The sequence below is a fragment of the Anser brachyrhynchus genome, assembly GCF_964034855.1.
Source record: "Anser brachyrhynchus genome assembly, chromosome: 5".
Classification (NCBI taxonomy): domain Eukaryota; kingdom Metazoa; phylum Chordata; class Aves; order Anseriformes; family Anatidae; genus Anser; species Anser brachyrhynchus.
Window position 1 is genome coordinate 61,139,412 of NC_137699.1, and position 26,525 is coordinate 61,165,936.

The following is a 26,525-nucleotide window of genomic DNA, read 5'->3' on the forward strand; positions in this document are numbered from 1 at the left end:
TACCTGGGAGGAACCCTTCGAGAGAGATGTCACGCTGCAGTCTGGTTGGGCTGCTTGCAGGACACGTTTTGAAATGGGTTGCGATTCCAGTTCAGCCATAAGCATTGGACCGTGGCTCGTACCAGCATCTCCAAGAGTTTCTGCTGAGAGAGAAAAATAATTAAGAAAAAAAAATCCTTGATGAGCTGGAGCAATAATCTCCCAGACAGCTCATGTGACAGGATGTGGAGCCTTTTCAACAATGGACATGCACTGTTAAAGAGAATGATTCCCTCCTTACATGGTGCTTCGGATATCCATCTATTTGTCCTTGTGGGGTGAAAAGAAAAAGGAAATGCATCTCTGTGGAGATCAGAGAAAAAAATCAGCCTTATCACCTGTAGATTTCTAACATGGCAAGCATTTATTGTAGCTTCAGAGATGTATAGTTCATGATACCATTATGGGCTTAATGCACTTTACCACACATACTGGAAAGAGATTGGAAAGGCTTCTTCATGAAAATGTTTCACTCTGCTCACTCTGCTGTGTGGATGAAAAGAAACCTGTATATACTCTTTTTTTAAGGGGTAATTTGCTGTATAATCTTGCATTTATCACGCTTTCACAGCCTGCAAGTGTGTAAAGCATCTTTATGAAAAATATACTGACAGATCATGAACTAACTTTACCCTTCTGCTATCATACAGAGCCAAAGAATGAATTCTAAGTCTAATTAACTACAATTATTGCTTAATTAACTGTAATTATTGTTCACTTTAAATACATGTGCCACTTCTCATTTGCATGTTGGTTTTTATATCCATAACTTCAAGCACTGAAAACAAGGATTTAAAAAGGAAAGACTGCTCATCAAGATGCTGTTACACACCTACATACGCAACACCTTAAACATCCTACAAAGGGACATTGTTTCCACGATACAAAAAAAAAAAGAAGTCACAAAAGTGAAAATAGCCATACACATACAATCCCCAGAATTCTTACAAGATGTATCTGCAAGTAAGTGACTCATTCTGACAAAGAAACTAGGTACCCACTACAAGGCTGTATGTGCAGAGATAGACACCCTGAAATATGTAAACATTATATTGGTACAACAATTACTTCATTTCATCCCTAAAAACAATTCTCAAATGAAATGCTGGACCTGCACCCTAATTGTTGTGGCTATTGGGACATAGCACATAGTTCTGACTTGCATTAGACTGAAGGACATGAAATCTCACAAACCAGTGAATGGATACAGAACATTTGGAAGAAAAAATAAACAATCATTAAGTTTTTTTTAGAATTGAATTTGACTTGAAAGAACAAAATATGTATTCTACAGGTCTACTTTTGTATAGACAAGTGGGTACTTGGCATGATTTTTTTCAAATTGTAGGATATTACAGATGGAGAAGAGTGAAGACACATCTTGAATTAAGTCAACCCAATCCAGTTCTCAGAAACAGAACGCTAATTCTTTCACTCCATCAATTGCCTTTACATTTCTAATATTGGATTTTGAACACAATCTCTAAAATTTCTGCACAGAGAAGAAATCATAGAATCATGGAATGGTTTGGGTTGGAAGGAACCTTTAAGGATCACCTCGTTCCAACCCCTCTGCCGTGGACAGAGACACCTTCCACTAGACCAAGTTGCTCAAAGCCCCAGCCTGGCCTTAAACACTTCCAGAGATGGGGCATCTACAACTTCTCTGGGTAACCTGTTCCAGTGCCTCACCACTGTCTGACTAAAGAATTTCTTCCTTATATCTAATCTAAAGTTACTCTCTTTCAGTTTAAAGCCATTGTCCCTTGTCCCGTCATTATACCCTCTGATAAAGAATCCCTCTCCAACTTTCTTGTAGGCTGCCTTAGGTACTGGAAGGCCACTACAAGATCTTCCCAGAGCCTTCTCTTCTGAAATAACAGTCAAATCATACCTGCAGTTTGGGCAAGCTGCCCTGGTGACAGAGAACGGAAATCCTGGTATGGTCTGTTCTCAGAAGTCTGAGCAGCTGCATGGTCCATATGAACTGTGTGCCCCATTAGGATTCTCTCTGCTGCTCTGGTCAGCCTAGGTCTTTGGCCTTCACTGAGCTCCCCAACACTGTCATCAGAATCCTGCATAGAACAGCAGCATCAGAACATCAGGTAGACAAAAAAAAAAAAAAAAGAATTTCTTCCAAAACGAGGCAAACTTAAGTCGATACAACTAGCATTGAATAAAGGTAGCTAAAACTGAAAAGCTATCATCTAATTGGGTTTGAAAGCAAGATATACTTTTATTAACACTGGACTGAAAAGAATTGGAGCTGAAGAACACCACTTATTTTGTTAGCTACGTCACAATGTGATAAGAACCTAAGTTATATTTTGGCACACAAGTCTTTAATATTACAGATATGTCCACTGTTGACTGCCTGTAACATTGGAAGCACCTAAAAGCTATTGAATGTCTTTGTATAGCATGTCAGATAAAAACTTTAAAATATGTTTGAATTGCACATAAATGCAGATGGTTCTCTGGATTCTGACTTTCAAAGCTGCAGCGAAAAATAAGTTAACCTGCTTCTATGCAGGAAAAAAAGATGGCTAAATACACATACATGCATGGAATCATTCTAACGCAATACTAGCAACATCTACAAGAGATTCCCTTGTATACAGGAAGGTATGCTTGCACACACCTTGCCAGAATCTGTGGAGGAATTTATTAGTGTCTTGTATGGACAGACCGAGCAGTCTGTAGCTATGGGAAAGCCAAAAACCAAATCAGAGATGCATTTTTAATTGGCAGTGCTGATGAGAAAATGTCATTACAATTACAGTTAGGCTCAGAGTTGACGCTGCAGAAAGCTATTCTCTAAGTTCATCCACCAGAGCTCATTAAGCAAAATAAAGACAGACAAATGAACAGTTAAGGAGGCGAGTGAAGTCAGTAATTATTTAGACTAAACTGACCAAGACAGAAGGAAGAAACTGCATATGCATCAGTAAAAATCACAAAAAGCAAGATCTGTCCTAAACAAAGGTGCTCATGAACTGTGTTGCTGTATTCAAAGTTCACTTCCTTTAAACATTCCTCCAGCTGTCACTTAGAATAAACACTCAATCCAAACTATTATTTTCCACATAGAAGATACCTAGATGTGTTACAATAAATGACGTTTGCCCTTTGTGATGCAGTTGTATTTTTTCTGTTAGCCTGATTTTTCTGCCAACCAAATATGAATATTTTGAGGTTTTGTTCCAAGATCAGTATCAACAGCATATGCAAAAGTGCATGAAAACATTTGCTGATGGTTACTCTTCATAACAGCCATGAGAGCGTGTTAGGCAGGTAAGCACAGTGAACCCGTAATGCCAAACATACCAGCTACATTGCTGAAGTGATGAAACACTTCCCTGGTGTTCCAAAGGACAAATCTGATACATTGAAACAGTCACATACACACCTAGAAAACAAGGTATGTGTGACACTATGTACAGCTAACTTACTTGTACAGATGTGTAACCTTCAGTGGTTTTAGAAGTTTTACATGAGAAGAGACAATGGCAGTGGGGTCACTTCCAGCAGGGGTTGAGGTGTACAAACTTAACAGTAAGGTTAAGCTTGAAACTTCATAAACTTAAGATTTTGTCTACTTTTGAGTAAAATAGTTTCCTTCACACCTCACATGCTTGTGTTTCACTTCTGTGTTGCTAGAAAAAAAGACATTAAACTACCTCCAAATAGTGCATTCCTCCTTGTGCAGCAATAGGTGCTTGATTTAATTTGGCTAAAAGGGTCAGGACAGGATCCCTGTGATAGCCTTTATAGTGTCTTCTCACCACCTGCCCTTCGCTGGGAGGATCATAATCCTGAAACAAAGAAACATAATCCATATAATCCTTGATCCTGAACTTTTTTTTTCCCCCCGTAGGAATCTGCATCATTCTTACTTAAGCTCACAATTAAGCTTTTTTCTTTTACAAAGGAAGTTGTTACAGTTTCCACATTCAGAACCTGTGTCATGATAATCCAGGCATCTAAAAGTAAGCAAAGTGACACGCTGCTTTCTTCTTTTACTCTAGAGACATGCAAAGTCTTTAAAAAGCTTTATACCTAAGATTGCAATACTTTGTGAAGGACAAGGTCTTTTAAGTCTTCAAGTCCAGAGAACAGTTAAAAAAGTGGAGAATACTTTGACTTCAGAACCTTCCAAGACAAAGCATTACACCACCAGACATCAGATTAAAAAAAAACTCTACCGATGTTTTAAGCAGCTTTAACTAACTCCAGTCTCAGCTAACCTACTTTAATAAATTAAGGACACGAGCAATTAAAAGATGGCTCAAAACTGAAACAGTAGAGCATAACCATGTTCTACTCTGTTTTAAGTTGTCTTGAAGTTAAAAGCACTGGAAATGAAAATGCATATTAGCTCTCTCTCACCTACAGAATATAAACCATTCAACTTTTTTTTCCTTTTTTTTTTTTTAAAATAAATTAGTTTGTACAATGGGCTTTTAGGAGCTATGAAATTCTAATGATATTTGTAAGTGTACAGTTTAAAAGTGTAAATTTAAGGCGTAAGTTTATAAATGAAAATGCTTAAAGGTCTTCCAATTTACAAAGCTGCTCGAGGCAGACTACCACATTAAATCCATTCCCTTACCATTTCATTGGCATCTTGTAAAGTACTCATTAAGCTCTCAGTGATGTTTGGAAGAGGCAGTCCTCCTTCTGTTAAGGTTGGAAAATATTTTAAATTAGAAATATTAAAAAACATATTACTTGTATGAAAGGAAGCTTATGTCACTTTCTTCAAATCATTGCAACACAGTGCTGTAGTAAATTTGGAAATTGCTGCTACCGGATGTGTAGTGTAAAAACAGACTTCCAGCTTCCAGAAAATCACTCTTACACTTTGCTTTCAATAAAAATTTAGTACCATGTGGGACTTGTGCAAGACAGTCCAAATTATTTTCGATGTTGATTTTATGACTCAGCAGCAGATTTAATCTTTTTTTCATTAGTAAGCAGGTTCATTTTGTTTTTTTGTTGAAAAAGAGCAATGTCATCTTTTAAATTCATCCAAAAACATGAAGTGAAAATTAAAGGTCAGGTTTGTAGTTTTATCTGATAATGTATGAAACATTATTCCGGTAGACTGGATGAGAACTGTATAAAGAAAAAAAACTCCAAATTCAAAAAAAAAAATAATTCCACAAATTTGTTTCATTAGTTACCTCTTGCAGCCAGCATCTGGCCATAGCTGAACACGACCTCCCCTTCTGAGATGGGTCTGTCTGCAGTTTCTGTTTCTGTGACGGTAAGACTACTTTCCTGCGTGGACTGCTCAGAACTAACTGTAGATGCGGCTGATGGAACCTGTGGTTCACAAGGAAGCGATTCGACGGGCCTCGGTGATGACTGCCAAGATGGAATAATCAAGGCTTCTGGTTCCTCATCATTAGCCACTGACATCTCACTAAAATGTAAGAATATACACCATGAACACACCAAAAAGCACAGAACATTACAGAGTAAAAACTTAAATTAATATTGAAAATAAATTAATTTGTAAGTATTATTTTCAAATGGAAGAGTGCAGCACTTTACAGTCTAGTCTAAGAATCAACATGCTTAAATAACATCAATGAATTTCTAGCTATAAATAAAAATTACCACGTGCGTTCCCATTGAGGCAATAGAAAAGACAAAATGCTAATAATACAGTTTTTAATTGTCACTACATTTATTCCTGACATGTTACACTATCAGTTTCATATTCAGTGTGACAGCGAATAAGGACACCTACATTCTGAGAAAAGTCCCCATTTTACATTTTTCCCAAAATATAAGTTAAGTATTTCAGAAAAAGAATGCTGGTTTATCTCAATACTTCCTTAAATATACTTTGAGTAGTACTGTCTACTGGCTTTTTGAGGATATATTTATTTCTTAATAAACAAGAAAACCACGTAGCCTGTTAAACTCACACAGCCCTGGGATGGATTGGTTCTTCAGCTACAGGACTGGGTTTCTCTTCTTCCAGAGGAAGTTCTGCATCATCCCATGGGTTTGGAGGCTTTGGTTTCCCCATTTTTGCAGCTTCAGAGACCCACTCTGAGGCAGGAGAACTTGGAGTGGCTATTCTAGGAGGCGTATTGATAGGAGTGATCACAGGTGTGCCAACAAGACTAGCAGCAGCTGGAATATCAGTTCCTGCATGTGTGAAGCCAAATTTCAGATCAGAAAGGAAAGCAGGAAGTAGCACTTGTAATGTTTGTGGTATCTTTTTGATAGACTAGATTAAGGCTAGTTTCTTTTAAGTACAGTGGTGGCATTTGAAAGAGCTATAATAAAATCTCAATTGTTTACTTCCTTTAATAAGGGAGACTGCTTTGCATTTTAAAAACTATGCTGCTTTACTTGGAGAGTGTAAATTTGGCTCAAATAACATTAGGAACACAGGAAGGAGTAAAAGACAGCTATTTTTCTAATATGAAAGGTGGGGGGACTAGGGGAGTGGAAATCACAATGTGCATGAAGTTTGAAAATAGAACTGTTACCAGATAGATGTTTGCTTTTTATACAAATTAGCTCATAATTTTTGTATTACATGAGTCCCCACTTGAATCATAGCCTCAAGAATGTTTATCCTGAGAGATAACATGTCTTTGAAGAAGAAAATTAAAGGCAGTAGATTAAAGCATATTTGCTCCTTCTAAAGTTCAATTATTATTTTCACTACCTGCTTCTTTCATTTTTTCTTGTTCATGAACATCTCCACCAATTTCTGTAATAGATGGAGAAGACTCTGGAGTTTTGACTGGAGGCAATTCTTTTTCTGAAGGTGGGGTTTGTGGTGGTGTGGCCTGGGGTGTTGGCAATGGAGTAGGCACAAGAGACTCCTGTGGAAAAAAAAAAATTGAAAAATGTAATGAAGTTGTTATCTCAATGCAAAACTCCTATCTTCCAAGTATCCCCAGAGTTAGTACAGCATTGGGGAGGGAAAAGGAGAGAGGGAGAGAGAAAGAAGTTATCTCTAAACAGGAACAGTCATTGCTTTAGGACACGTGCTTCACAGATCTAACTCCTCCATCTAAACATAAAGTTGCACCAGGCTAAATTATTTGCCTGGACAAAAGAAGTTTACAAAAAAAAAAAAAAAAAAAAAAAAAAACAACAAACAAACAGTAAATTATCTTACAAGAATTATTATCTTACAAGAATTTTAAGAAAGCATTTGATACAATGTTAAGTAAGAAAATACATCCTTACATGGACAAAATTGAATCAATATATTTACCACAAGAGAAATCAGTTAAAGGTAAGATTACAAACAATGCAACTGCCAAGACAGTGAAGCACTGAAAAAAGCACAGAAACTTGTTCTTAAACAGTTCTTAAAAAATAAAAATAAAAAATCAGTGATAGAGATGAATCTGACAAGCAAGTATGATGTTGGTTCTCATTCAGCCTGCTACAGAGGAACGTGATGGATCTCTCCAGTTCTGTTTTCTGATATTTCATCAAGAAAACAAGATAATCAGGCTAAGGAAGGCTTCCAAGCTATTTTCTGAAGAATAAATCCTCAAACTGATGATTAACAACTCTTACGGGAAATGAAACATGCTAACACATTTAGCAGTTCACACACAAACACATGAAATCATGAACACTGAAGAATCTGGTAGCTAGACTTAAGTTCTAGATAAACTTCACAGAAAAAAATGGGTAGATCAAGAACACACAACTACATATTCAAGAACTTCTGCTATAAACTAAGCATAAATAGAAAAAGGGGAAGAGAAGAATTACGAATGTACAAGTTAGCCAAAGGATAACTGTTAGACAGACTGTTTCTAACTAACAGTTTCCACCAGACTGTTGGAAAAAACTTAAAAAATAACAAAAATAAAAAAGAAGGCTATCTGAGATTGCAATTAAGGCAGGAGACCATTGCTACTATGGCACAAGGCCCCATCTTAAATACTTTATTATTGTTAAAAATGTGTATTAACATATAAGTCTAACCCATGGTCAAGACAAAACTAAATTGGAAAACACAGAAGCACTGCCCATCAGTGCGAGTTGAAAAACAAAACCTGTATGGATGATTGTTTCATTTAGCCTAATCAAACAAAGGCCAAAAAGGACAAAACTAATCACTAGAAGTAAATAAATGAATACATATAGTAAAGAGAAAACAACCATTTCAGTTAAGGACATTTCAATTTAAGCTGGTGCTGAAATAGGAAGACTTGAAAGGGCCATTAATTAATTCAGAATGGTAATGAGGAGAGAAGTTTCTGAGTATCAGAAGAACAAGATCCAAAGAACAGCCCTCTTTAATCCATAATGGAGTGAGGAAGAGCCCTTTGAATGCAGACCTTATACAACACGGGACTGTAACACAGCCATGCTGTTATCAAAATAAGAGACAGCTGTCATTTGGTTATCAAAGGGAACACAAAAAATTATTCTTTATTACAGGAAGCTCTACTAATCATTTAAGTGCTTACTAAAAACTACTGAACTTAAAAATTAGAAAGAATTAATACTTGTTTTTACATATATTCACTGTAGGCTGCCAGCCTGTAAGACCAAAAATATCAATCAGATCAGTTTATTTTTTACTTTTGCAACTTTGCAGGAAAGTACCATACCTATGTTATATTCAGCAAAGTGAGAAAGCTTTTGTCTTGTTGATTGTTGGGGTATAATAAGGAATAATCAGAAAATGCAAATCACACACGTTCAGCTTCAGTCTTTTTCACCATCCTACCAAGAAACTATCCCTTAGGAGATGATTTAGTGGGTGACATTGGTAGTAGGGTGATGGTTGGACCAGATGATCTTGGGAGTTCTTTTCCAACCCTTATGATTCTATGAACTTCAGTAAGAACATTTAAGTAAAACACTCTTACCGTCGTAATTGCTGTACTTGGAACAATATTTGTAGCAGCAACTGCTTTCTGAGCCTGCCTGTCACCCAGCATGGTCTCAATTGTCTCGCTGAGAGCTTCGTTTACAAAATGGCTAATCATTTCTGAGTCCACTGGTACACCAGCATTGACAAAGAGTTGAAAGCCTCCACCACCTGCAACTTGAACTGAAAATGAAGGAACACAAAGCACACACTGTTTTAAAAATGTGTACTATACTGCAGCCATGCATTTTATCCCCTATGAACTTTTAAACATTCCTTTGAAGAAAGTGATTTTTGTACTTTGTAGATGAAAGAAACACTAGAGAAGCAATTCAGGGTCACAAAAGAAAAGCAATTCAGGGTCACAAAAGAAGCCAGTAAATAGCAGTGACATCATAGGAAAAATGCATTTATCTCTCATTATCACATTTTTATAAGGGAAATAATTTTTGACATATCTATTAAAAAAAAGAAAAGCAAACAAACATTACAAGCTCAGCAAAATGCTATGCACATGCAAAATCGAATTTAGATGGCCAATTTTTGCACAATGATTTGTGCATTTTGTGTGTTGTGTTTTTTTTTTTTAATTTCAGTGGTCTAATAACACTTGTTCAGTCTCAAATTAAAGTATGCTCTTTTGTATATTAAGAGTTTCACTGGTACAGCATAATCTGCTCTTGGGCACAGCTATCTAGAGAACTTGTTAAAATTAGCCTATGCTTGAGAAAATCCATCCTCTGAGAACATTAACTCCTACTTACCAATGTCAGAGGTTACACTCTCGCTGTCTTCCCCCTCTGATGTGCTAACACTGGGCACTGTTTCTTTCTGAACTGGGTACATCTCACTGATAATTTTTGCCATTATTTCTTGTTCCACCCTACAAAAATAAAATGTGTATAACTATCAGTAACCATCAAGACACTTCGAAGTATACAAAAGAGTATTCTTGTCACAAAATATAAGGAAGTTCAAAGGAAAGAGAAGGGAAGAGAGGGTGAGGAATAAAGGGAAAGTATTCTTACAGATTTCTTCCTTCTTTCATATATATTCTGATGTTTTGTTATACTGCAACTCACCAATTTATCAACCTGTTTTCTATAGTTTCTCTCCTTTCAATCAGTTTATCCAAAACATCAGAAGACTGTTGAGGAGCAGATGCCACTGGAGGAAACACAGGACCGCTGTATGTTGGCGAGGCAACTTTAAAATGTCCATTAAGCTCTAGAAGAGGCTCAGTGAATTCTGGAATTTCATCCCTCTCCTCTTCCTGATCCTAAAAAATAGTTAGTAAATTAAATTATAATGTATTTTTGGAAGACAGTGTCACTGAGGTAACCATCAGATTTTTTTCCTCAAGAAACAGTTATGTGCATATCGCAAAACACAAACTACATTCTCCCTTCTTATTATATTGCAGTTAATTGACACGATTCTAAACCTAGCAAATCATAAATCTGCAGAGGCATAAGGGTATAAGAACTGCTGGGTAAAATAACAGGATTGGGCTTTTATTTCTCACACAGGGCAGGGAGCCAACGGTAATACTAATACTGGATTAATTAACTTGTGACATAACTGTTTTTTTTTTAATACGTATTTGAGAAATACACCTCCTTAAAAAATAAAGCAAGCTTAGGAAACTTTTTACAGTCACTTGTTGGATTAGTGGGTTTTGTTGCTGGGTTTTGTTGTTGTTTTGGTTTGTTTTTAAAAATTAAACTTTCTGGCCTGGCTGAAAGATACATTGCCAGAAGTGTGCAGAACAAGCGTGCAGTCATTCAAAGCTCTAATAAAGTTGCCATCACTGAAGCCAGACATTAATAATTTATACGTATGTTCCATATACGTTTGTAGTTAAGCTAACTTAGATTGCTAAAGAGTTAGGAGACATTTCTGGGCAACAAATTTACAAGAGACATTTTGAATTTAACCTTAATGTACTACTCTGTGCTCATTAAAATGTGTTTCCAAAGATATCACCCTCCTTTTTCCTCCTGTGTGCACAGACAGCATGAAGTCCCCAAAAACAGTCACCAACCCATCGTATTGTACTAAGTGTCCCCTGATGTAAGAGAACCTGTATCCATCTCTCATAAAATTAGAAGCAAACATCTCAAAAACTAAAATAATTCTCTACAAAGATTGGGCATGCTGAAAGGAGATGAAGAGCTGAGCCCCAAATTACGAGTGAAAAGCATATTATGGTGCATAAAAAAGCTCACTGTAAATCTACATTTATTAAGAATGATCTCCAACACACAAAGGAAAAAAGGGTTTCTTTTCCATTATATAAAATAAATCTACTTTTAACCAATAAAAAAATAAATAAATTACTTAACATGAAAAGAAAGGAGAGAAGAGAAAAAAATGACTAACAGTTTCCCCTCTCGTTCCCCAATCCGGCATTAAAATGCTTCTCTCCTACCTTAACATACTTTAAAACTGAAAGGTCAGACAGATTTCCATGACGAGTATTACAACAAATAGCTACTGGAGAACTTTCGGATCTTTAATGAGTTTAGAGAGTAATATTTTTTTCAAATAAAAGCTGTAACTTACAAAGCAGGCAAAACAGAATATGTATATCTGGGGAATCGCAAACAAAGATCTCACAGTCATTCTATGCATTCAGAAAGAAAGAAGACAGTAAAGTTAAACTCAGAATGGCACTGGATGACTTGCAAGCAGATAAGCAGTTCGTTCTGTTAGTATGTATGTATTCATAACCATAACTCATGCTGACAGCAAACATAAAGATGTCTTTGCCCAGTGTTTCATTATGCATTTTCTTCTGACTGCACTACTCCATAAATTTTCTTTGATGTTGCCTATTTAATATAATCTTTTCTGAAAGTATGCAAGATGCAAACATCTGGATTAAATAAACCAAGTACATACAATAAATCTTGCATATAATTAGTAAGTTCTGACAAAGTTTCGCAGTTCTCCTGCATTTCTAAATTATGAGCACAAAATATGTTATATTTAATGGCATACAAATCCAAAAGAAGGTTATATTTATTTGGGGGTGATATATTATCTCTGCTGAAATTCTTAAAAAATGAAAGAAATCAGCATTTAATTATAGAGATTGAACATGCACATATATCACCTTGTAGACCAATCCTGAATAATCTGCACTCAAGTCTGCATTTTAACTCCCCGGAGACTGTTGAAAATATCTATCACAATTCCCAATCAAAATATGGCATAAATTAGAAAGTCTTTCAGATACGATTGGAATATTAATCATTATACTTTCTTACAAAGTATCAAGCTTAAATTATATTTCCCAAATTACATTCAGATAATTAAAAAAAATGTTTGAGATGATTAGGTAGTATGGATTAATTTTGTTCTGTTACCAAGCACGTATATGTGTAGACCCTTATGAAAGCTATCCAAAACTTAGTCACAGATTTCTAAAGCACGTCTCCCAGCAAGGTCAGGTTGCATTGCAGGTGCCATCTATGAACTTCCACCTGAAGAGTTGTATGTGTAAAAAATCACAATCACACTGTCCCACAGAGCATTTCTTGAAAACCGAGGTTAAGGTGAATATGTTTACTCTGATCCATCCCCAGAGGTGTTCAAGACTAGGTTGGATGAGGCTGTGGGCAACCTGATCTAGTGGGTGGCATCCCCGTCCACAGCAGGGGGGGTTGGAACTGGATGATCTTTAAGGTCTCTTCCAACCTGAGCCATTCCATGATTCTATAATCTCTGCAGGTTACACATTTTGGGGCAGTATTCAAGCAAAAATACTGAGAAATACGTCCCCACCTTGCAACTAGTGCACGTTTAGAAAGAGCAAGATGTCTGGCTGATGCCTTTACAAGGCTTTTGCCTTGTAAACTTGTCAAAGTTATTGCCAGTTGTGGCTGCTCATGCTCAGGAGGCTAGAATCAATAAATGTGTAAGTCCATTTGGGGCTCACGTTAACTGAGCAAGTATCACACTCTGGAACAAGACAGTGTCCATGCAAAGGTTGGCATTATGAAATCTCTTCTGTGCAGACAGTCTGAAGAACTCACGTAGGTACAACCATGGATTAAAAATAAAGAAGTGTGTAAAGCAAAGCTGTAACAACCCTTTTTGCTTTATTCCATAGGTGAATTGTCTTAGTATGAAATAAGAGGACCCAACTCAACTGTTCTGGAAAATGTAATTCTGGGTCTTCAGACGCAGTTGGTGAAGTTGCAATGGGGGAACAACACACATCCATCATCGCTGCCTGTGGCGGAACTTGCATTTTACAAGTTGGGACACAGTGCATCTGCCTACAAGAACCAAGCACCCCTTACCAGGGCTATTGCAGGTGAGGGATCAGCCCCAATATCCAGGCATGAAACCCAGTTCATGGATTGACCCTCCAGAGATCCTTTAAGGCTCCATGGGGATGTTCTGGGATAGTAGGGAGAGGGAGAATTACTAAAGGATGTAGGGAAGAATATTTTGGGACACTACAAATTGTATTGTTTACCAGAAGGAACCATAAAGGGGCTTTCCATTATGCGTGAATGTAAGGAGGTCAAAGCACCAGAAACTGGAGTCAGCCCACAGGTCCTGGGGCCTGAGTGCTTCTGGTGCCAGCAGCGAGCACCAGCAAGTATCAACCCAAAGCAGCCATCAAGCAGGACAAATGGTTTGGGAACCAGGTATGGGACAGCTCTACGTCTGGGCAGGATACACGTGTGTGCACAAGTTAGAAGAGTTAGAGTCAGTCCATCCTGAGCTGCTGGAGAAGGGAACGGGATCAGCCCGGTGGTGCTGTCTGAGTGCTGATCTGTGCAGCCACCCCTGTGTGCTTGTATATGTGCACTTGTGTATTGCACACCTGTGTTTGTGCGTGTGCCTACCAGCAATACATGCTCAGTCTCTTTACTGGCTGGACCTGGAACAGGCATTGCAGCAGCCTTCCTTTTCTCAGGCTGCCCCGCTTGGCATCCCCTAACAACCGGCATTTCAGCTCCTAAGCAGCTCTTGAATGTGTGTACCTTCTGGTTGGAAAGGTAAAGCAACGCTTAGGAAAGGGAAGTGCCTGTGCCAAGGTCCTAAAGCTTTTTTGTGGCATCCATCAGTGTAAAAATAAATAAAAATTCATGCAAACATATACTCTCTTCAGTTCTAACATAATTAAATTTCCATAAAGAAGGGGGGGGGGACACAACAATAAGTTATTTTCCCATATAGCATTTTGTGCACATTCTTTCATGCATCTGAATCAAAGTTATTGTTATAAGAGTTATTTTGATGTCTTAAGTACTCCTGCCACTCCAGAGGTTGATTTTATGCTTCCACATTGTGTTTGCCTTGCACATTTTTAAGAACTTTGTCTGTATGGGCATAAGCCAAACATATGTTTCACTTGGAACATTTTTTGGTATTGTGATTAAAATATATCCCATTGCCAAAAATAAAAGATAAAAGCAATCCAAGAGAAAAACGAAAAAATAAAGGACAAATAACTGTTATTCACATTAAAAAATTGTGTGGGACTTGCGCCCAGCAAGAGGACAAGAGGCAACGGGCACAAAGTGAAGCACAGGAGGTCCCGGCTCAATATGAGGGGGTACTTCTTTACTGTGAGGTTGAAAGAGCACTGGAATAGGTTGCCCAGAGAGGTTGTGGAGTCTCCTTCTCTAGAGATATTCAAAACCTGTCTGGATGCCATCCTGCACAACGTGCTCTAGGTGATCCTGCTCGGCAGGGGGGTTGGATGAGGTGATCTTCAGAGGTCCTTCCAACCTCAGCCATTCTGTGACTGCGATTTCTTAAACAGTTTTTGCTGTGCCAATAAGAGAAACTTGTCCAAATAGATTTAATTCCTCCCTTCCAATAACAAAAGATAATTTTGGAATAAAAAAATAAATCATTTCCCCACTTTTGAAAGAAAAACTACATCTTTAAAAATGTTTTAACTAACTGATAAGTTTAAATGATAAATATTAAAAATAAAATCTACTGTATTCGCCTGTAGGCTACAGAGTTAACATTTAATGTATGCTCTAATCCTGGGATCAGGAGCACATAAAACGGGTTTAAACAACAAAAACAACTGGGGTAGATTTTGACTAGAACAGAGCAAGTCTATTCACCAGAAAGAAGTTTGAGGAAAAAACATATCAGGAGGATACTAGCAAAGGACCACATTTTCAAGCTCCTGATGACTTGACTTAGACTTAAACGCAGCAGGAGACAAAAGCTGCCATCTTCCACAGAGGCAAGATACTACACAACAGCTGGGTAGGAGCACCTTGCTGCCTTTGGAGGCAGCCTTTCTCAGCTACCGTTGAGTTTCTGCTTGTGCTCTTAATCCAGAGAAGTGAAATACAGCCTGGTTCACCAGACTCCAGTGTTTGTCAGCCCCCACTCTGACTGACAAGCAGAGTACCTAAAAAGACTAAACTGTAAAAGAATATCTCCAATAAATCCATGCCATCATATTCAAGAAACATCAATGCTGTTAAATATGCACAGACATCCTAACAAGACAAGACATCGAGCAAAACAAAATCTTGTCACCTCTTAATGGGCCCAATGAGGTAAGTAGTACGTTACATACTTATATCGCTTTAAAAAAAACAACAAAAAAAAACATGAAAATAATTTCTGACTAAAATGAGATATTATACTAACGTGTTTTAGGACCTCCGAAACACATACAAATTGTTCTATACTAAAATTTTCTAAAATGGGAACCTCAGAAAATACTTTCACATTTTAAAGTTTCCATCATCTCACTTAAAATCTGTAAGAGCCTCTTATATATGCATTACATTTAGAGCTTGAAACTGTGAAATCTAAGTGCTATAATCACCACTGATTTTAGAGGACTACTTCTATTTCTAGTGGATTCTAACACATATAAATAAAAGCCAATTTTAATTTTTTACTGTAATTCTTCGAAGGTCCTTCACTAACATACAGGAATTTGTGATATTGTTTATGGCACTGTGAACAGTTCAGTATTGCTCACAATGGGTATTTTTAAAGTTGCTCATAAAGCACACTAATTTTCTACATTGCATTTTCCATTATGATAGAATAATATAAAGCAAATAGAAAAACATTTAGAAGGAAAGGACATCTTTGCAATATAATTACCTGCATTACATCGGTAACATCAATTAAATTTGTTCCTGGAAACTTTGTGTCTTCTTCCTCACTATGTAAATCTTCTGGAGTCTATTTATAAAGACAGATGGAAATTATTAGATATCTCATGTTGGCGGAAAAGAAAAAAAATGCATGAGCAGGAAAAACTTCATGCCGAGAATGCAGTTAAATTGTCAGTCTTGTCAACAGCCTGAATCCAGGAAAAGTGCTTTATCTATCTTAAAAGTTAAGAGAAATTTCTTTGCATAGCATAAACAGAGCTTATTATAGCTCCTTGTTGTACGCTGACAACTAAACCTTACTGATATTGAATCTAATGGAGTATCTCACCAACGAGAGCTCTAGGGCAATACCTCTAACTTATTAAAAAACATCAGTAACACAAACTACTGCAAAACATAGCATGCAAAAATCTGAAAGTGTCTTAAGCAATTTGCTTGTGTACAATTTTACAGTGTTAATTAATAATTAAATTTTAAAATAATCATTGTTATTTTCGCCACTGGTCTCTGTGCTATGCTGTGAATATCATGACCATAGGACTCCAGAGGACCTAGCTCCTTAAGCCAAAATGGCATCTGAGACACAGAGAAAACAGAAGGTACAATAACTAAACAGAAACAATCAGTGCACCTCCGTGCCTTATTCAATTCACACTGTCCAGTCTGTGCAATGGACAAGACAGAAGTCCACTGGAAACGTGCCACCCTGCAAATATGTGCCCTAGTTTACAACCTTATCTTGCAACACACAGCAGTAAACGTTTTAGTTGAACAAAAGCCTTCGTTACTGCTTAGATTATATTAAAAACACTTTTGAAAAAGGTATGTGGAAAGAGAATGGAGGGAACCAGTCAGCTCCACAGCCTAACCATGTTGTGTCACCTATCCACACACATTAGAATACTAATGACAGGCTACGCCTGCATGTCACTAACCACTCAAATATGGCCAAGGAACAGACAGAGGAATGAAGAACATCCTTAGTCTTCATGCGAAAACACTGAAACCAGGATAAGACATTAAGACATTACATTGGCCAATAAGCAATTACAGCTCTTAACAAGGCACAGGTTTTCACGATAGCGATTTAATCTTGGAAGAGCATCTTGCTACAATTTTTCATTTCCTTAAACAAATCCCTCACATTAAATGTTTATGTTATATTTTACATAACATATAAACATAAACATATTTCTCTAACAAAATATGAGATAATGTTGCAGAAATTTAACATAATTGACTGATTTTTCTGTTTTAACAAAATTCAACTCACGCACACATTTAGACCAATCAATACCTGGATTACAGCATCAACAGGAGGAAGCGCAGGTTCGGAGCCTGAAGGCACATGGTCTACACTGCCACTGCCACTTGAAATACTGTCAATATCTACATTTGGTAACACCTAGGACAGAACAAATAACCAGTCTGAAAAACTATGTATTAGCTCAGCTACTATTGTTGAACTTTTTATATTCATCCACTTTTTTGTATTATCTTCCTCTTGTTATTAAGTCACAAAAACCAAAACCAACAACCTAGCCCCAGAAATATTATCCTTTTTTGTCATGCTACCTGATTTCTCCTGTCCTCTAATTCCCTGATACTACGTCTTGCACGTGATGACAGGTAAATATAAATATTCACATAGCACATGTGTTTGACGTGCAATTTATTTCAGTTGGTCTACAAGCCACTGTGTAAGGATGGTCGTTGGCTTCATATCGTCATATATCTGGTATGGTAAAATAAAGGGATAATTCTATTACAATATATCTTGTAATAAAGGCATGTCCATTACAGCATCAAAACTTTTTTTGAAGAACAAAAATTTAAATACTTGCTTAATTCTTCGGGGGGAAAAAAATTAAAAAAAAATCACCATACCCATTTAAGAACTGGGTCAATTAACAGGAAAAAGGTATGAGAGTGGAATCCAGTGACACAGTGAGAGGACAAAAGCCATACTCTGCCTGTGTTTAGCTTTTATTCTATGAATCATTTGTATCTGAAAGGTGCAGATAGGCATGTACATATTCTCTATAATTTGAATCCAAGATACTCAATGTGTAAGAAACATTAACTTCCTTGACAACAGACTCATGTGAAAATAAGAAAAGACTAGATAAAGACTTCAATGGTTGATTAATCAGGAGTGAAATTATTGGGTTCAATGTCATGCTTGAGAAAGAAGTCTTACAGGTCAAACCACCCTTCCAAGAAAATTGTCATTTATTTTAATACTTTTTATACAAAGTTTATTCTGGCTTGAAAGTCTCATTAAAAAAAAAAAAAGTGAAATATTACATGACATAGAACTATTTTACAAACACATAGTTGACTTACAAAAGAAACAGTTATTCTATTTTGGTTAAATCATTGTTAAGATGTGACAACTTGTTGGACCATTCTACACATTTCTATTGCTTACAGAAAAATCAGCCACTGAGGTCGAAGTAAGTTACTGGTGGATGAGACTGTCTTTATTTAGCATTCATTTGTTAAAATAAACAAATAACCATCATTCTTGATACATACCTGCACAGACAACTGAGGTGGATCCTTTTTCTCTGATCTCATCTCTATCACAGCTATGTTTGGTTTTTTTATCTCAACTGGAGGCTTTGGTGGTGCTTGAGGAAGAGATGTCGTGATTGTAACAGGATGGGGTTTACCTATAACTACTCCAGCAGGCTGCAGGGAGATGTCACTAATTTGGGTTTGACCTAAGAAAAGTGTTAAAAAATATTTATATATATAAATAAAAATCTTTAAAACAAATCTGTAAATTAATAAACTAAGTAAAATTAAATTGTATCAGTGTTTTACATGAAACAGACTAAGATCTCATGCACTGTTACAGAACAAGTCTGTATTTTACCCACTACAACTGACTAAAGCACTATGCTTCACCAAGTAAATTTAAGACTTTCTGAGCGAAAACTGTAAACTTGCCACAGCCATTTTTTGCAACTATTCAGTTTACTTGACTAGGGTGACACCTATTGCTGAAAATAAGAATAACTACACCGTTTTTGTCAGTCAAAAATTACGTACCATGCTCCTCCTCCCCTCACATTTTCTTAACTATATTCAAAATACTATTACACTTAGGTTAGTATCCATCAAATTTTGATTTGAGACTCCCTTACTTTTTATTTAATAACTATCATATTTAAATGCTAACATAATAGTAACCTTTCCTGAAACAAGGCCTGTATAGAGGTTCTACTGGAAGTCCAAAAATACTGAAGCCATGAAAATGAATTAGTGTGTTTGGCAGAATCCTGCTGAAATTGTTGGGCTGAAGTCATCGTTGATATTGAATTCAAGCCCTAATGGTTAGTTCTTACTTACACAGATACCAAACTTGAAGCCAGAACATGACCCCTAGAAATGGAAAGCATACCAAAGAAGGTATGTACAGCTATACAAATAATATACACCTCAGCCAGGGTGCAGCCAGATAGCCAGCATGAAGAATTAAAAGAACCAGCACATTTCAAATGTTCTCCCACAAACATTTCCCAAAAGAAAGGCAGATGTAAATCTCACGGACCAGGGCAAATCACTGACTTGAGAAGATGGAAGTTGCATTTCCACAAAACAGCACATATTAACCTACATACATCCCTTTTACAGGTTATTTGCTCTTACCCAGTGGAATAGCCATTGGAATTAGGTGACCTTCAAGTGGACCGCAGCCAACTGGTACATCTTTATTTGGACTAAAAAGATATTGATTTTCTGGAGTAAGTGCATATAAAGGATGCTGGCTTTTGGGACTGGTTACTACCTTCTGTGCATGAGAACAAGTCTGTGTTCTTGCTGACTTTACCTTTGTACCTGAAACAAGAGCCAGATAAATTGCACAGATCAATGCATGTCCGAACACAGTAACACCACACACTACTAAAATAACCCTTCAACTGAAACAGCTACAAATTTTTGCTGTGGAATATGGAGGGAATGAGGGTGCAAGACTGGAAGGGCAGAATCTAATGGTGCTATGTCAGGTATCTTAGTATTGGCATTAGTAAATGAGTTAAAATTATAATTTTTGAGCAGCTAAATCTGTATTTTATATATATATATAAATGTATATAAAATATCTTAGACCTCTGTTGTTACTAATCATCACCCTTCATGTATAAATGACCGGTTAACATGTCAATAAACACTCTTTTTAGCTTTGTTCGTATTACTAATTAATTGAATAATAAAAGTCAACATTTAGGGATAATAAAGATTGATAACGTGACTTTTAAGAATATAGACACAGAAGTAAGCCAATCCACTCAAAAGAGTGGCCTTTTAGTGCACACAGATTGTGGGTTATAAGCGTACAAACAAGAACAGCAAGTCATAACTCTTCAATCAGAAAATGCAGATCAGAAAGAAGTGTCTGAAAAAGGCGTTAAGGTCATGTTGGATAAACAAAGCAATGAGAAAACAGAATACAGTGTTGTGGTGAAGTGGATAAACGTAGTCCTCAGATATCTCAACAAGACAGAAGTAAGGTGGAGCAGATGACTTCCGTCTATGACAACACAGCGTTCAGTTCTAACCCTGTATCTCTGTAAATATTAAAATAGATTGGGCATTAAAAGACCATTTTAATTTTTTTAGGGAAGTCAACTGGAAACTGAAGTAGCTGTAAACTGAATCCAAACACTCACTACAGATCAGGTACTAAATTTAAAGTGTCCCATTTACTTTTGAACCATAAGGTTACTTGTAGCCACAGGAAAAAGTAATTAAGGGCAGAATTTCTCATGTCTTTAAATGATGCACACATGCCTTTCTTCAAGCATAGATTAGCCAGAAAAATCATTCTTTAGTCAAAGACAAATTACTGGACTCAGTAACATAAATAGATACAGTTCAGTGGCTTGTGATTTAGGAGAGGTCGTACTACATGATCTAACAGTCTCCCCTGGCCTTGAACTTTTGAGTAAAAACAGAAATTGGCAACGTATCTGTAATACCGCCAACTTGTAAAAACACGGTTCTCACAGTAAGAATGATTAAGTACTGTATACACGCAGCACCTCATTTTAATTGCTTTCAACTTTTCATTTCCCCCTGAAAAGTTTATTTGCACTGGGCAGAAACTAGACATTTAATTAAACTTAGTTTTAAAAACCTGGTGTTTACATATATTTATTAGTTCAAATTATGTAAGAAAACAACTCCAGCTTTTTTTTTTCCCTCTAAGAAATTCACTTGCTCATTAAAGTGTGAATAGCTGAATTTTTTTCCTAACTTCCCAGAAGAAACCAAGCACTACAGCACTAGTCACTACAGTTTATTTGCAAAGAAAATGGTTGAGAAAGTTATAAAATGACTGAAAAGAGGCTCTCCAGATGGCCATTTCAGTCTTAAATAAACATCCTTATTCTAACAGTAATTTAACACAAGCTCAGTGGACTGCTCTAACAAAAAAGAGTCATTTAATAAGTCTGGATTTTCCAACCAATCAAGCTCAAGGCCAACTACTTGCAATAATTTTAAAGCCTTTTATCACCTGGTACATCAAGGCCAGGAAGGGAATATCTGGGTGCAATGCCATGAAGGCAAAAAATAACCATGTCTAATACATGCAAGATTTTTTAAAGAGCCTCATGCTTTAAAGTGCTTACTCAATTTTGTTTCATTTTATTTACACTTTTATTATAGAGGAGTAGGGATCTGTTTCTAATTTTATTAGTTATACTTTCCTGCTGTAACTGCCTCTTTCAGAATAGCAGTCCACAAAAACATCCAACATTTTTTTCATCATGAGACTCATGTAGAACACTGAAGCATTACTTTTCCATTTTATTAGCAAGATGCAGGAGAGCACAAAAGTTAAGCAACCTGACCAACTGTCATATAAAAGTCAAAGTCAAGTAATGCCAGTATCAAAACAAAGGCTGTCCTCAGTCTAAAGCCATCAAAGTTAGAAAACTTGGAAATAGGTTAAATATTCATAGGAGCACTATTGTTGTAAATGACACGCCAAAGAAATTCCATCTTCTTCCTTTCTTCCCTTAGATAAGGATACAAGGGTGCCTTATTTTGTTTCTTGACAGCAAATAAAATAACTGCAATTTTCTGTAACTGCAATCTGACATGAAATGGAGAACTGATTTTTATGATGGCTTTATTACTGCAAACACACATGTGGCTGCACTGCTGTAGTATGACTTAATGACTTGGAACAGTATTACTTTGGGTAAAGGCTATCCAGAGTTCATTCTGTTTTCAAGCAAATACCTTTTAAACTGTATTTGCCATATTCAGGAGACCTGGAAGATTAAATTCAGCATGGATCCAGTACCTAGTTTTCTCTTTCATTTACTATTTGCCTCCAACAGAAAACAAGCTAAAGCACAGGAGCAGCTTATTACAACTGCATGGAACTTGCACCTTTAAATTTCATCGCCACTACCAAATTAAACATGCCAGCAGTAGAACATCCTTAGTGTCAAAAGATCAAATGAACTACTTCTTAGGATAATTGGATTTATGTGGGGGTGTGGGCAGGGACGTGGGGACAACACCCAACACACTCGTCCTGTCTCTTCATGAGGTATTGTTTCTGAAAGGATAAAATTGGGCTCCCTGGAAAGGTTGTGACCTCCAAAAGACAAGAACCCTATAAATCAAGATGAAAAATGTCATTCAGGACTCAGCAAAAGTAGAACTGCTGATTCAATATTTTTAAAGGAGTGTCTGTTCTCAGTCCAAATCTTTGAGGTCACTGTAGTGTAGCATTAACTATGAGGTTCTTAAGTGCTTACTAACACACATTTCATTCAAAAAATTATGTACAGAATAAACTAAATTACAGGTGTGCAGCACTGCCAATAGAGTCAAAAAGAGTGATATATCATACTGATCCTTCAAATGAGCACCCTGTCATTTCTAAAAACAAGGCAGGTTGTTTTCACATACCAAGTTTTCACCAGTTAAAAATAAATTCAGTTTTCAGAAGTCTTTTTGATCTTTACCAAGACTACACAACACGTTTTCAAGGGAGTTTTGAGAACTGCAAATACTTCCTACCAGTAACACTTTTTCCTCATGGATCACAACTGAGTTATAGAGCAGTCATAAGAAAAGTGCCAGGAAATCACCTAACGACTACACTATGCTTAACAATAGATTCTTGTACTATTCTGAGGATTTGACACTACGGATGTACACCATAACTGAAAAAAATAATAGCAGTGCTAGTCTCCAAGGACATAAATTCAATGTTTTATACCATACATTTTTATGGCCTAAAAACATGGTCTCGTTAAGTGGCTGCCTTTGTCATATTAATGTCTTATTTCATACAGAATATAATATTTTGACAGTTATAATGAAAACACTATTTTAAAAAAGAAGTGACAGTTAAGACTGCATCAAGTGTATTTTTCCTGCATGAGTGCCATCAGCACGAGAAGAAGAAGTGAATAGGAAAGCTAACAAATACTGCACTCTTTTTCCACTGATGCTCACCCTATAATCTTGATTGTGCCCACCATCACTTTAACTGCCTCTTAAACTTAATACAATATTTCCCTTGATGATGATCCTTTATCATGTAATTTGCTCGCTCTCTGATGCGGGGAGAAGAAACTAAAAGTCCTTGTTTGTTGTCGGTTTTTTTTCCTTCTGCACTCCACTGTTGTTTTCTTTGCTGCGATTTTCTAGTCCTCACAGTTTTGTTGGTATCTTGCAATCTTCTTTACCTCCTAACAATGTGTTAGGATTGCAATCTTTTTTACCTCCTAACGACTTTCAATTAAGGAAACTAGTATCTTGACTACACTCTTTTCTGTACAGATATAGAGAAGAAGAGCAGTCACCCTCCATTGCTTCAGTCATAATGAAAATAACAGTACAACCACTTTGGAAAATTCTTTGATTAAGCTTCATCCTTCGTAACAAGCATTCTAGTTATTAACAGTAACAGTAGTAATGACCTCTAAGTCTCCCCTTAATCCTACACATTAGTGTTTCTGATGGATCTATTGTAGATTAATCTTAATCACCATATTAAGAAACAGTACGTTTTGAAAAGGTAACTGGAAAATAAAACAGATCCCATTAAAACAGACAAATCTAAGATGTATAATTTCAAACTGTTAATGATTTGTGAAAGACTCAACAAAAAATACTGAGAAAATTCCATAAAGATATCAACTGTGAGAATATTCAGAGCAAAAGGCCTCTGAAACAAAGAAAAATAGGAACTCATATTCTGAACATCCACTTCAGATACAATCCTACACTTTTCCATACCTCCAACATAAATACCTAGGCAAACACTGAATTTGTTTTCCTACTTCACTCTACTCTACTATTGCTTCCTTTGCTTTGATTTTCTAGTCCTCACTGTTTTGTTGGTATCTTGCAAGGTTTTGTTTTTTTTTTACCTCCTAACTGTGTAAAACAACTTTCAATAAAGAAAACTAGTATTCTTAAAAACATTAATTTTAAAAACCGAAATAAAGACTATTTTTAATGAATGGATGAATTTTACCAGAGTACGCATTCAATTCTACTAACTCAAGATAAAGTTTATCTACACTTACCTGTGCCAGATACGATTTCATTTCTTTTAACATTCCTAATAGGTTTGAAAATTAGAATCTTCTGATCTTAACACTTTGTACATAACTAATGAATAAAATTCATTATCAACTAATAACCTTCATCAATTAAATAACAAGTTAGTACAAAAAAAAGTTATACTCTGCATTTAAATCTGACTTGAGTAACAAAAGAGTTATTGCTATTTAGTGAACTGAACCAATGCTTCCGATTAACGTCTTTCAATTTTTACAGGTTAATAGATGTCATCTTCATTCCAATAAATTTCAATTTTCATTTCTCAATTCACATATCAGAGGTGGGAAAAGCAGTATCAGGCTTCTTTAATCTTCCAAATCTCAGAAGTTTTCTTAACTCTGAATAAGTTAAGTCAATTAAATGACATGACTGGATAAACCTTACACAAGGAATACACATCCCTCACTAACCTTTATCAAAAGCTGGGTTAGTCTTTCAACACACTCAACTTCCAGGCACTCTTGTAATTACTTTCTATTCCTTTCAGAAATTCAGTTTAAGACTTGTGCAATAATAAATATATTTCTAAACTTAACAGTAGTGTAAGTATGAACTGGACAATCCAAAATAAGTGAGGTACAAGGCAAACAAATCTGAAGACCTGCTGTTATTGTTCAGTTTTGAAAGGAGTATCTTATCAGTTTTGAAAGGAGTATCTTGTATCTCCTGCAATTGCTTAAGCATTAAATTGAAGAGCAGGGAAACACAAGGAACGAGCAGGTAAACACAAGGAATACAAGGAATTCCTAATAGAAAAAAAAGGGAAGGAACACATTGTTCACATTTGGGAATTACTTACCTCTAACACACTCTATCACTTTAGGTCTTTGAATTTTAGATTTGGGAGAGGGAGAGTTGAATCTCAGATATGGTGCTTTTTTAAGTGTGCTACGATGGCCTTGGTAAACTGGTTTTCCATAAACTTGGCTGAGATACTCTTCATTTTGTACCAGTGCACTTCCACCAACAGGTCCCTATCACACACACACACAGAAAAAAAGGTTTACAGTTCTTAATATATGAAAATTTGAAAACAGTAGTGTTACAAAAAGCCTACAGATTAAAACAAAAGTAAGAAGCTTTGCAAGAAGACATTGCATGTACACATTAAAACTTCTGCATACAGAACACGAACAGCCAGATGCAATAGCAGGTTCTGGATAGTCCAAATTTGTAACATAACAATGAATTCTACATTGTTATGCAAAGACAATTCTGACAAGAAAAAACACCGGACAGGACCATCATTTTCATTTAAAATTACTAGTCACACAAACGCTTTTCTTCACACAAATCCTACAATCTAAAGCAAAGCAGTCATTACCAAAAAGGAAACAATTACTTGGGAACTCACATCTGCCCTTTTTTCCTTCCCCTGCAAACTTTCAGAAGAAAAGTAAGTTCTAAAACTCTGTTTGCTCATCTTATCTTCTGCTTGCTTCTGCAATGGCTTAGCTACAGATAAAAGCTTCTTTGTTGAGCATCCTTGAATTTTCTGAGGTTTTGATTTACTTTCTTTATTGGTCTTCATAGCCTTCATGTTCGGGGCTCTCCTGATCCATGGGACCTTTTGATCATATTTCACTTGCTCCATATCATTTCTTACCATTTCAGCCTAAAGATAAAACAAACATAGCAAAAGGAGATTTTATCTTCAAGGCTATCAGAAGAGTTTGTGGATAACTTTGAAGATCTAAGAAATGGCCAGTGTTTTTTTATGTTAGCGAGCAACTGTGACCAAGTGATTTTCATTAAGCAATGAATGTTTTAGAATAGAGGCAAATATTATGTTATAGCAAACTACATGCTAGTAATAATAAGCAGTTTTCTCATGTTTTTAAGTTGTGAATGAATCATGCTTAATTGTCAACATGAAA

At 36.3% G+C, this 26,525-nt stretch overlaps 1 protein-coding gene across 6 annotated transcripts in view; it reads right to left on the reverse strand.

Annotated features, from left to right (window-relative positions):
- Positions 1-26,525, reverse strand: part of KIAA0586 — a 70,398-nt gene that overhangs the window by 30,978 nt on the left and 12,895 nt on the right. For 5 of the 6 annotated variants that reach the window (XR_013951376.1, XR_013951377.1, XR_013951378.1 and 2 more), the window contains exons 14-29: positions 26,003-26,263; positions 25,448-25,622; positions 19,699-19,887; positions 18,580-18,767; positions 17,339-17,446; positions 16,028-16,108; positions 9,997-10,193; positions 9,679-9,797; positions 8,913-9,097; positions 6,734-6,893; positions 5,979-6,204; positions 5,226-5,467; positions 4,652-4,719; positions 3,720-3,854; positions 1,934-2,114; positions 4-143 (exon numbers count right to left, since the gene is read on the reverse strand). Coding sequence is in view for 3 of the 6 variants with exons in the window: in XM_080592350.1 (XP_080448476.1) it covers positions 4-143; positions 1,934-2,114; positions 3,720-3,854; positions 4,652-4,719; positions 5,226-5,467; positions 5,979-6,204; positions 6,734-6,893; positions 8,913-9,097; positions 9,679-9,797; positions 9,997-10,193; positions 16,028-16,108; positions 17,339-17,446; positions 18,580-18,767; positions 19,699-19,887; positions 25,448-25,622; positions 26,003-26,263 (2,655 nt within the window). In the remaining 3 variants the exon portion in view is untranslated. The remainder of the gene's footprint in view (positions 1-3; positions 144-1,933; positions 2,115-3,719; positions 3,855-4,651; positions 4,720-5,225; positions 5,468-5,978; positions 6,205-6,733; positions 6,894-8,912; positions 9,098-9,678; positions 9,798-9,996; positions 10,194-16,027; positions 16,109-17,338; positions 17,447-18,579; positions 18,768-19,698; positions 19,888-25,447; positions 25,623-26,002; positions 26,264-26,525) is intronic. The other variant, XM_080592351.1, reaches the window with a different exon arrangement.